This window comes from Peromyscus californicus, unplaced genomic scaffold, assembly GCF_007827085.1.
Source record: "Peromyscus californicus insignis strain IS unplaced genomic scaffold, ASM782708v3 Scaffold_3__1_contigs__length_106647218, whole genome shotgun sequence".
Classification (NCBI taxonomy): Eukaryota; Metazoa; Chordata; class Mammalia; order Rodentia; family Cricetidae; genus Peromyscus; species Peromyscus californicus.
Genome location: NW_026294551.1, coordinates 38,980,428 through 38,992,702, shown reverse-complemented (window position 1 = coordinate 38,992,702; position 12,275 = coordinate 38,980,428). Strand labels below are relative to the sequence as shown.

At 47.6% G+C, this 12,275-nt stretch overlaps 1 protein-coding gene across 5 annotated transcripts in view; it reads left to right on the top strand.

Moving 5' to 3' along the window:
• Positions 1-12,275, top strand: part of Hnf1b (HNF1 homeobox B) — a 53,709-nt gene that overhangs the window by 18,314 nt on the left and 23,120 nt on the right. For all 5 annotated transcript variants that reach the window (XM_052757344.1, XM_052757343.1, XM_052757345.1 and 2 more), the window contains exon 5: positions 12,099-12,259. In XM_052757344.1, the coding sequence (XP_052613304.1) occupies positions 12,099-12,259 (161 nt within the window). The remainder of the gene's footprint in view (positions 1-12,098; positions 12,260-12,275) is intronic.

Below are 12,275 nucleotides of genomic sequence, written 5' to 3'. Positions count from 1 at the left end.
TACCTCCCCTACCCCCACCCCCTTCCACTCCCATCCCCTCTGAAGAGGAAGGAAGCTGCCAGGAAGCATGGAGTCCAGCCTGCGGCTTCTGGGAGAAGTGCTCTTGGAATCTGTTTGTAAAATGTTTGATGGGAAGTAACAGAAACTTGGAGAGAATGAAGTACTAGAGGTACAGAGAGAGCCAGAGGTCTGGGCAGGGGCCTTTGAAGGCACCTGCTTAAGAGAAGGCATAAGAGCTGGCCTTATGCCTCTGCCCACTTTTCAACAGGAAGTGAAAACACAAATGTGGAAGCAAGCGGGGGAAGCATGTGCGCGCACGCGCATGTGTGTGTGTGTGTGTGTGTGTGTGTGTGTGTACATATATCATAATGTGCATAAATATGTGAGCATATATGTGTACATTTACATATAATATTTATATTATATATTAATAGAATAAATAAAATAAAGTCAAATGAAGCATTCACTCCTAATGATCCCAGGCTGTTCACAGGTCCCCTAGAACAGTCAGGCAACTTTTTCAGTAAAGAGCCAAAAGTGAATGGTTTAGGCTTCTCGAGCGATATGGCCTCAGTCACAGCCGCTCAACCCTGCCTGTGTAGCACAAAAGCACCCATAGGCTGTGCACAAGTGAGTGTGTGACTGTCTCCCGACACAGCCTTATGGGATCTGAAATTTGAATTCATGTTATTTTCACATATCATGACATAGTCTCCTTTGGATTTTCCCTCAACTATTTAAAAACATAAAAAACAAGGGCTGGAGAGATGGCTCAGTGGTTAAGAGTGAGTACTACTCTTCCAGAGGACCTGAGTTAAGTTCCCAGGACTCATGTTAGTCAGCTTATGGCCACTTGTAACCCTAGCTCCAGGGGCATCCAACACTTCTGGTCTCTGTGGGCAGGTTCACAAACTCACACACATAATTTAAAAAAAAAATGTGTGTGTGTATTTGTACATATATACACACATATATGTAGATGTATACATATGTACACACATATATACATATCATTCTTGGTTCACACATCATATGAACGCAGGCTGCTTGGGTCAACCAAACTCTCAAATACCACCTTTATGTCAGATTCTCTAGGGAACTAGGCCAGGCTTCAGTAGTTACTAAAACCTTCCAGGTGAGCCCAGTATGCCACCAAGAGTTGAAAACCAGCTCTAAAGCTTCTCCATGTTAAAGTGCATGTCTGTTACCTGGAATGTGTCAAAATGCATATTCCGAATGGGGCTCAGGTGGTGGAAGGGGGGGGGATAAGTTTCTGTATTTTGGTGCTGGCAGAGGGGATGGCTCAGGGGCCTCACTGCCTGTAGTGAGCAGCTTGGTGCTACTCCATTAGCAGCTCATCTCCCTCTGTTTCCCAACCTCCCTTTGACTGACCACCACCACCACCCATCCTGTTTAACACATCTTTACAAGTTCTTCTAAATTCAGTGGGCCCAACAGAACCATGGGTCACAGAGGAGACCCAAATTCCAACCTCACCTTAGTCACTTATTTCTGTGTGACCCTAGGCAAGCTTCTGGAATCTGAGCCTCAGTTTCTCAGTGTACAGTGGGCACAGCCACCTACAAGCGCTGGAGGAGGAAACGGTATGATGCATGTGTATATAGGCAAAACACCCCAACATAGCAGGGTGTATAAATGGTGGCTATTGTTATTCCCCACAGAGACTGGCTTTATCCGAAAGAAGATTTGTTTGTTGTTATTTGGGAGGGGTCCTCTTATTTCCCTGTCTCTAGTGAAGATCTTGTTCAATCTTGATTTTTAGAGAATTTGGGTATTTCCAAACTGGATGCTCATCTTGGTGTCTGTAATCGACTCAGGCTGGTTTCTTGTGACATAGTGGGTGTAAGACAATGTCTCATCTCCCCTAGGACTGTTGGGTGACATCTGTAAGATGTATTCAGCCTCATGGGCATTTAGTATCAACAAGAAGAGGTTGTGATGTGCATGGACAGATGGTGGGACAAGGGCTCAGGACCGTGCATTAGGAGGTCAGGGGCAGCAGATGACCAAAAGGTTCCTGTATCTAGCAGGGGCGTCTTTCTCTTTTAATGAAAGCAGATGTGAGCACCCTACTTGTGTGCATTGCTTGTGTGTAATTAGGCTATGGAAGCTGCTAGCCTGAGGGAGGGGATGGTGCTTTCCTAGGGGAGGCTGTGTCTGAGAAGCTTGCTGCCCTCTGTTCCCAGAAGGGGAGCTGACTCCAACTTCAGGCAGAGGCAGTGCAGGAAAGGGAGGGTGGACGCCAGCCCGCAGTGAGCACAGGAAGCCTCACTTTACTCACCTTGAGCACCAGCTCACTCTTTCCCTGGGCTCTGACTCAGCAGCTCCCACAGTAGCTCAGTGAGTAGTTTTGGTCGCTACAGAGTCCTCAGCTGGGAGGACCTTATCCTTCTAGTACTCTGGGGACAGATGTCAAGAGCAAGGTTTCTTGGGTAGCATATTCTGCATGTTGGAGGCACATCTTGGAGATGGCCTAGGCCTTTAATGGCTTTTCCAAGAGGAGTCTGTGTGATGTGGGGTGCCGTGAGGTTGTCTGCTTGCAGACAGCCCCTCCTTAGGACCACACTGAGATGGATGGACCTAGAAGCCAGGTGTAGCTCTCAACAGAGTTCATGTGAACTGACTGTCATTCCCTGGCAGTGTGTTCTCAAATAAGTTCCTTGGCTTCTTTGGCCCAATAGGGATCCTAATGCCACACAGTGCTGTTGTGAGCCTTCAAAGTGATAGTACATACCCCAAGTCATGTTACTGCTTGGCAAGGAAGATTCAGGGCCCTTGTAGAGCTCCTGAGCTGACCAAGGGAGAACTCTAGATCTCCTTGGGTTCTTGATAAGGTGTGGCTTTGCAGTTTTTATAAACTTTGGTCTTCATTTTGGACATCCAAAACCATGAAACTGAAACACCGGCAAAATCTGGGGTTCTCAAATCTCCTTCCTAGAGCCCATCCCAGTAATCTGGGGAGCTCATTAAACATAGACATGGTAGCTTCACACACAACCTATAGAATCAAAATTGCTGAGGTGCTGTGCTACTTGGGTGACACATGGCCCAAGACACTTGGGTGCACAGCCAGGGGTTGGCTGTCACTCGGCTAGACAGAACAGGAGCATTCTGAAGGGTTGACAGTGATCCAGTGGTTCATTGCTCAACTGGAAGAGAAGAGGCACCTGGGGTCAGGAGCCCTGGATGCAGGAGACCAGAACCGATAACAAACAGGAGTAATGCTGGAAAGAAAATCATTACATGTATTGAGGATTCTAACCTGTCATGACTTGGAGACTGTGTGTTACTTCCAGTATTGAGGCCACAGACTCTACTGTTTGAAATACAGAGAGAGCTTTGCCACTGTGGTGCTTTATTGTTAGGCTCATCATCTGTCTCCCTCCCTCTTTTTTTTTCTCTCCCTCACTCCATCCCTGTTTCAGGAACTCTGTGCTGTTAGAAGCCTTCCACCTTTATTAGGGACCATTAGGGCTTTACAACATCAGCAGATTGGGTGGGGCCAGTCACAATAAACAGATTTATACTGGGTATAAACAAGACACCTATAACTGCCAGAGGTTAACGCTTCCGGGGCCTTTGAGTGGCAGTCTGTAGGCCCGTGCCTTGGAACCTTGTCCATGGCAGGATCCTCTTCTTGGTCAACACTGTTGGACTCTGCCAGCCATGAAGCCTGGGTGAACACTTGTGCAGCCAGGACAGGAACTCTCCAGACAATACTTGCAGTGTGTATAGTGGGCCGAAGTAAGTACTTCCTTGAGCTCTGGGTATTTTACAGATGGGAACAGAAATGAGCAGCTTATCCTCTTTGTTGTGTAGAATTCTACTCTAGGGCTCGCATCCCTTCCTGTCAAAGAAAAACACAAGAGGCTCTGCCTTGTTCCCATAGTAAAGGGAGGCCTGAGCGGTGGAACCAACCCACCCCGAGCTGAGCCCTACCTAAGCCCCTACTGGACTCTTCACTGTCCCCCTGCTAGACCTGGCACCATGGTAAACCATTCTACTTACTTATGCATCGAATATATCTGTTATGGAGAGGTTCCTGACCAAATGCTTAATGCATAAATGTTCTGCCTTGTAAGTTTGTTATTCCACGTTGTAGTTAAATTGAGCGTAACATTCGTTTTCCTATGGCATCTGTAAATATTATTTAAAGCCCAGCTTCCCTTTTTCTGAAAACAATGTCCTGATGCTCCATCTCTTATCTCAGATTTACAGTTCACAAAATAGTGCCAACATTAAATGTTTCCAGAAACTTCTCGAAGAACACAGCCTGGCTTTCTCCTTCATATTCTCCTAGCTTGGTTTCTACTGATTTAGACCACTCACTTAGTTTAGTTGTACTAGTTAGTTTCATGGTCTACTGACTTAGATGCTTTTATAACCAATATTCCTTGGACAAGAAAAGTGTGAGACTGGGTCTTTCTGAGTTTCCACTGAGTGACCTGAGGCCTAGACTCTGTACACCTGAGCTGCCTGAAGAGACAGAAGAAAATCTGCCAGGCCCTGAGCAACTGTCCATTCTCTGATGGTGTTCCCCAGGTGCTCACCTGGTGCTCCTCTTCTCCGAGCAGGCTAGAAGCCAGTCATCATCCACCTGCCAAAGTCTCAGTGTCTGATACCTGGTGCTCCCTGGATCCAGCATCCACTCATAAGTTTACTGGGTGATCAGCATCGTTGATCGGTCATGATGCTGATGATGATAATAGTGATGATGATGATGATGGTGATGGTGGTGCTGCTGCTGCTGCTGATGGAGCTGTTTCAATGATAGTGATGAAGAGGCTGGGGCTTGACCGGGCAAACCCCCATTAAGGAGGCAGCTCTAGAACTTGTCAGGCCTCAAAGGATCTTGTCCCTGGGTATTCCCTCCTAGTGGGGGGGATTGCTTATGAATAGGCCACAGTGGAAAAACCTCTCTTTTCTAAGGCAACTTTATTAGCCCTTCAGTCACAATGCAGATGTCTGTTTATAGGTCCTTACTTTGTGTGGACACCCAGGGGCTCAGTCTTCTGATGGCTTTATAGCCTTCCTCACATTGCCCAGCCCACTAGGAGCATCAGCATTCTCCCTGTCAGCCAAACCTGGGGGCCTTTGTTGCAGTCATATTACCCCTGCCTGCAAAGGCAGCCTCTCAGAAAAAACAGGGACCCCAGGAGCCAGACTGCAGCAGGACACTGTCTGCCCCCCCAACCCCCGGCATTAGACTAACGATGTCCATCATTAACCCTTCTTAGGTTTTTTGCCTTAGTTTCTTTTTTTAAAAGGGTGTTTAAATTACTCACGTTGCCACAGTAAGTGCCCATTAACCGATCCTTTTCCTTACCTCAAAAAACCAACCCAGTGGACCACAGATGGATTTCTAACTTGGTAAGTGTACACATAGTCATCTCACAGCTCTACAAGGCCCACGAATCTTCCTTGCTAAGCAGTAAGATGACCCGGGGCATGTGTTACCACTTTTAAGCCTCACTTTAGAAACAGTCAAGCTATATTGTGAAAGCACTTTCTCTCATCCCCTTAGAACAGATGTTATGCTTGGGCTGCAAGACTAGGGAGTGACCCCCCGTCCCCAACACACACACACACACACACACACACACCCCATCCATTTCAGCACAAAATAAAGCCCAGGGTGAGATCTCAGGTGCAGAGGCAGCCTGCTGCATCCCACACACCCCTCTCCACTCCTCTCCGATGCCTTCTGACATGAAATTGCTCATATCTCTCAGTCATGTTTCCTCTATTTGGATTGTGTTTTCATTTTTTCTTCCCTGTCCTTTGCTGTCCTTAAACAATATGCCTTTCTTCACTACAGAAAAAGGAGGAGACTTGGAGGATACAGATATACTGCAGTGGCTTCTCACGGAGCCCTCTGTCAGGTCATTGTTTTTCACTGACTTCTGCAAATCCTTGGGTACCTGGTACAGGCCAGGCGCCACGCCGAGAGCCTACCCTCTGGTACATACATTCTCATGAGAGATGCAGCCAAGAAACAAGGCTGCCAACCCATAAAATTGTTTCAAAGTATCCATGGGTCATGATAAAGTGACTTAACATATCAGGAATCCATTTGGGCATTAAAAGGAAGAGGAAAGGGGGTCAGCTTCAGAATGTGAGACTAGCTAGGTGACCACCTCAGAACTGCTGTCCTCTGTGTCCCATGGGCATCTGTGGCCCACTGAGAAGCCTGGTATAAAACACTCTCCTGGATGAGGCCTGAGACAATCAATGCTCCAGTGCCAGGGAGGCTCTTTTGGCTGTGGCCTTGGACTCCAGGCTGAAGTGATCTTGCAAAGCACCTGGTGTTTGCTTGTAGAAACCAGCTATATGGCAAGGATGTGGGGACGTACCTCCTAAGGCCAACCCTGTGGAAGGAAGGACTTGGGTGTCCATTCCTCTTCCCTCCTTACCTGTAGGTTATGTCTGAAGACACCATGCACATGAGTACCCGCTCTTGGCCGCTTTCTTTTCTTTCTTTCCCTGCTGCTTGCATTTACTTTGATTTTTTTTTTTATAAGAAAACCAGTTTGTGGGCTTCCCTGAAGTGTCACTCAACGTTTTACCCCTTGAGTCAAGAATGTTTGCCGTCCTCACAGGCCTGTCTGCGTTTCTCATGCCATGAATGGGGCTCCTACCTGAGGCCTTTAGGATCCAGAACTGAGACCGCCCTAGTGTTTAAATTGCTTGCCTTTTCCATCAGTTTCCTCTTCGTAGGCTTTCAGAATTTCAGTCTCCTAAACTCTGTGCAAACCCAGGTCTTTATCCTTAGGGATAGTACTCAGAACAGTAAAAGTCCTGTGCTGCCCACGGAGAAACTGAGGCAGCTGCTGCCCATGGAGAAACAGAGGCAGCAGTGCTAATTCATTTGGAAGCTTTGGTTTCTGGGGTCCCTGACTTTAAGCCCAGGAATTGTTCACATTCTTTTAATGGCAAACGAGTGTCTGAGGAATTCACCAGACTGCCCATCTCTCTGTCTCTGTCCTCAGAAAAAGTGAATGGTGCTTAGGTGGGGGGAGGGGGGTATGAGGACACAGGGCTGGACCACTAAGACTAGCTTAACATCCCCCTTCCCCCTTCCCAGTACAAGGTTGGGGCTGCGTAAGAAACTCAGTTCTGTCTGCGCATGATTTATGGACATAATGGCTTCATTTTGGAAGAACTCTCTCCTTCTCATGCTCCCTCCTACCCCGGTTCAGATATCTAGTTTTCAGACCCGATGGGTTTGGGCTGTGCTCTGCATGAGGTTAGGAACACAGAGGAAAAATGTGTGTGACAGAGCCCTGGCCAGTTGAGTAATGTTTACTCTGTTGGTGGCTGGGGCGCTCACTCGAGCTGGCCTAGGTCCACCAACTGGAGGAACATTCCTGCATTATCACAAATAGGAGCTGGCTTCAGAATGAAATGTCAAGGGTGAAGGCATCCCATCAGGTGCTGGGTACAGCTTACAGCTCCCAGGAAAGGGAGCCCCCAGGCTTCAGTGCCAAAGGCCATGCGAGAGACAAGCTGAGCCCATATTACCCAAGAGTCCCCACTCTCCTCTCTCTCCTAATACAAGAAAAATTCCAGACATGATTTCCTGGTTGGCATTACTCTTCTGTTCATTTTGTTCCCCTAGCAAAGCCCAGTGCTTCTTTTACATTATTTTATTAATCCACTATCTGTCACCAGAGGGAGGAAGTCTTTATGTCCATTTTACAGGGGAAAAAAAGTAAAAAAAAAAAAAAAAAAAAAATCAAAGCCTAGAAAGTTGATTGATCCAAAATCATAATGAAGTCTTTGCTGTTTTTTGAGGGTCTTAGAGAGGTGGGCTACTATAGAGAGGGAGCCCTGAAATAGATTTCTGACACACCTATGTAGTCAGGGACACCCTGAACAGCTCTTCTGTGGAGTCTCCTGTAAGGCAGTCAGGGTTGGCTCTGAACACACAAGGCACAGCTGGCCCTGTGTAAACCAACACAGACATCTAAAAACACCACACACTAGATTGCACAAGAACCATGACAGGGCTGGTGGGAAAAATCAAACCGTCAGTGACACATTTTAAAACGATAAGCCTCCCATTGAAACATTAGCAGTTTTACAGCCGCTGGATGGTTAAAGGATCGCGAATGCTGTCCAACAATAAATGTGGCACTTGAGCTTGGAAAGGGTCCTGACGTTTGCCTAAGGAAGTGGCTGTCAGAAGAGTTGCAGGTCATTATCCTGAAGTGGTGGACAGAGGATTGTCTGCAGTCAGGGGGAACTATGATTCCTGATGGGCACGGATGTGGCTTACAGCTCTCGACTGACCAAGGCGGCTGGCAGATGTTCGAGGGGCGTGTGTGCATGCACAGGGCTCTTTATTGTATTCAGTGTGGTCCCATTTAGCCTTCTGCAAATTTCTGAATTCATCTGGTGCTTCTCAACTGTGAAATTTGTGTGACTTTTCAGCGATCCCCTACCAACAGACCTGGGACAGAATTACACTATCAATACAGAACTGCCCCGACTTTCTCTTTCTGCTTGTTCCTTAATCTGGGACATGGATCCTCAAAGTAGCTGAGGTTTCGTTGCTTCATTCTGTAAATAGGCACAATGCCAAGTGCTCTGCTAGCCTGAGGAAGCTACAGTGAGTATGGCATCTCTTCCTTTGAGAGGGAGAGAAAAGTAAACACATCAGAGTACAGCGAGGCCGGCTCCTGATGTCGAATCTCCAGAGCATCAGTTCTGGGTCATGACCCCTCTAGGGGCCCAATGACCCTTTCACAGGGATCGAGTATCAGATATCCTGCATATCATTACGATTCATAACAGTAGCAAAATTGCAGTTATGAAGTAGCCACGAAAATTATTTTATGTCTGGGGGTCACCACAACATGAGGAACTGTATTAAAGGGTCAAAGCAATAGGAAGGCTGAGAACCACTTCCCTAGAGCCTTGGAAGCACAGAGGTTGGGACCACTAAGTAATAGGGTGAAGGAAGAACATTGTCCCAGAGACACTACAGGAAAAAAAAACTGTCCAAACAGAGGGAACAGCATAGGCGAGGCACAGAGGCAGTGCAGAGCCACCTGACCTGAGATGACTGCATGAAGTGTGGTGAGGGATGATGTATTTCAAATAAGGCAGAGTGCAGACACAAGACCATTACGCTAGTCACGGGTATTAGGGTTCCTTCAGAAACCAGCAAGGGGTCGTCTGAGCAGAGAGGCTAGAGAGGTAACGTGGTCCATGAAGTACTTGCCTTGCAAGTATGAAGACCTGAGTTTTATTCCCAGTTACCTCCCCTGACCCCATACAAAAACTGAGCATGGTGATACAGGCATGTAATCCCAGTGCTGGGGAAGCAGAGGTGGGCAGCTTCCTGGGGCTTGCTGACTGACTAACCCAGCATGCCTGATGCAATCCAGGTTAGTGAGAGACCTTCTCAAAAAAAAAAAAAAGATTGGTTGGTGCCTGAGGACAAATACTCAAGGTCACTCAAGGTGATCCTCTGGCTTCCGCTTGTACACGCACACGCACATGAAAAAAAAAATCTTGGGGTACAGCTAGGTGAAGAGCTATATATACCCTCCGTGCTTTTGACACTTCTAGCCAGCCTTGCTGAGTGGAAACCAGGTGACCTGTCTGTTTTGTAGGTTGTTGGGAATTCAGCAATAACCCATGATGCCCAGGGAACAGTGGCATCCAGGACCCTGATACCTTGCATGGATACCTTGGCTGTTGGACCTACTTTCTGTGGCTTATAGGGTCCATGATGAGGACATGACTAATCAGTGACTTGGGCCAGGTAGTGAGTGAAGGGCATGTGGCCATGATCTGCCATAGCCATTTCTCATCTGGGTCTTTTGTGACACTTCATCTGGTGTCTTCAGTAATTCAGGGTTAACCCAGAGGCCTTGTCGTCTCTCTCCATGTCCAGAGCTAGGGATGGTGACTGAAGGAAGAAGGAAAGATCATTCACTTCTTAATGAAGCTTCCCAGCACAGTGTTTAAGTGATGAATAGGTGCTCAGTAAAGTTGTGTGACCTCAGCCATCCTACAGATATTTGGATGAAGAGGGTCCAAAAGTAGAGAGCGAGATACTTGGAGCAACCGTTTTATGCCCAGCATGACCGGAGGACTTGCACATCCACTAATTCATTGTGTGCTTTGCCCGGGACCTAACGGGGGTGGGGTGGATATTGTCAACAGTATGGAAACTGAAGTCCAGGGAGAGCACATCACCTCCCCATGGCTATGGCATGGTGGAACCAAGATTTAAGCCCACGTCACCAAGCTCCAGAACCTGTACACTTTGCATTTCTCCTTCGTTACCATTTCAAATGTTCTTCCAAATTCATGAAATATACGAAGACAAGGGGTCTTTTTTTTTTTTCTCTAATAAGAGCCATCTATTCCTGGTGTGTGACCTGTGGACAATTACATGATACTTGCCCACCCCTGCCCCTTCCCCTGTAAGATAACTCCAGTGACTGTCATGTCTATGAGAGAAGCATCAGTGGGGAAGGGATACAGATGGACCCAGAGCTGACCAAGCCTCTCGCCTAATTCCCTCCATCCTGCACTGATGACAGTCCCCTCCTGGGGTAGCACATCATCCTCCAGCTTCTAGATAAGGAAGCTGGAGCTCACCCAGGACAGAGATGGTAAAGCTGTGATCAAAACAGGGATCCTCTAACTCCCAGTTTGGAGAGCTAGAGCTCTTAAAAGGGAAGTGCTGAGACCCATCTGTGCTTAGCACAGCTGCTACAACACAACAAAGTTCTTTGGGGAAAATTAAAGCCTGTGAGCTGCTGCCACCTTGGGCTGTGCTGCCTAGCCTCTGAGGGGAAGCTCTGGGCTCTTACGGTACCCCTTGTGAAGGCTTTTGTTTCCCATGGATATCCTTAGTTAATTATTTTTAAATAAATAATTGTGTGGCTTGTGGTAGGGGAGAAGCCTCCCTGTGACCCATATTTGATCATCAGAGGGCTGGCCCTTTTCCTTCAGCCAAATTAAATAGGCTAAGTCCAGGGACTGTTTGACTTGAGACCCAATCGATGATGAGGACAGGCTGGGAGGTGAGCACACACCTGACTCCCAGGGTTATCACCGCTCTCTCGGGAGCAGGGCATCTTGGGGAGGTAAATAGCTGGTCGGGGAGTCAAAACATGCAGGTGGAATAGGAGTGAAGTCCAGATGCTTCAGAAGGAAAGAGCAGCAGAGTGACAGCCAGGCCTCCTGCCAAGTTGCTTCCTGGGCGATGCATCAATCAGTCTGCCAAAGCAGGAACCTCTAGAAGCTGCTCTTTACCAGAACATTCCATCCGTGCTTAGAGTCTGACCTTAGGAGTCTCAGAATTCAAGAATCTTCTTATCCATGTCTTGAGATCTATCCTACTACCCCCTTCACCCTGCCAAACATCTTTGACCTCAGTCCCCGGGTGTTTGGCATTATGCTGGGAGGTGGAGAGAGGTTGTCTTCGATCCTCTAATAGCCCTGGAGTGGAAGCATTCTATTTCATGAGAGGAGGTAGAGGGGCAGAGCCCAGACAGGATTTGAACCCTCATGTGTCTGTTTCTACACCCTAAAGTCTGCCCCTTCTTGTTAGAAAACTTCCTTGTATTGATAGGGAATCTGTCCCACCCTTGACTGATCTGCCTCTGCCTTCAGAGGGTCAGCTCTTGAGAAGGCTCAGCCCTCTTTCTCCTGCGTTCCATCCACCCATCCATCCTTTCTATCCTTCCATGCTCCAACAGAAGTTGACTGAATGACTGTCCATTGCTAAAACACTGGAATTGAACAAAGAACAAAACAAAATAAATCAACGTGTCCTACCCTGGGCTGGAGAGACAGCTCAACCATTACAGGCTAAGGCTCATCACCAAAAAGATAAAACATCCTCCCTTCAGAGATTTTATATTCTATAGTTACAGTAGAGGCCACACCACCCTTGCCCCAGAGGAAGGTAGCTGAGAGTTCTTGTGAGTGGATGGGGAGGAGAAGACAATTTTGTTTTCTTGTCACCCACCACTGAAAACAAGAGGCCCTGATTTAGTGTCCAGGGGCCCTGGTGACACTAATGTTTCCTGTTGGGTTCATGTTGTTTTCAGGAGTGCGCTACAGCCAGCAGGGGAACAATGAGGTCACTTCCTCTTCAACCATCAGTCACCATGGCAACAGTGCCATGGTGACCAGCCAGTCAGTTTTACAGCAAGTCTCCCCGGGCAGCCTGGACCCAGGCCACAGTCTCCTCTCACCTGATGGTAAAATGGTAAGTACACCTGGGC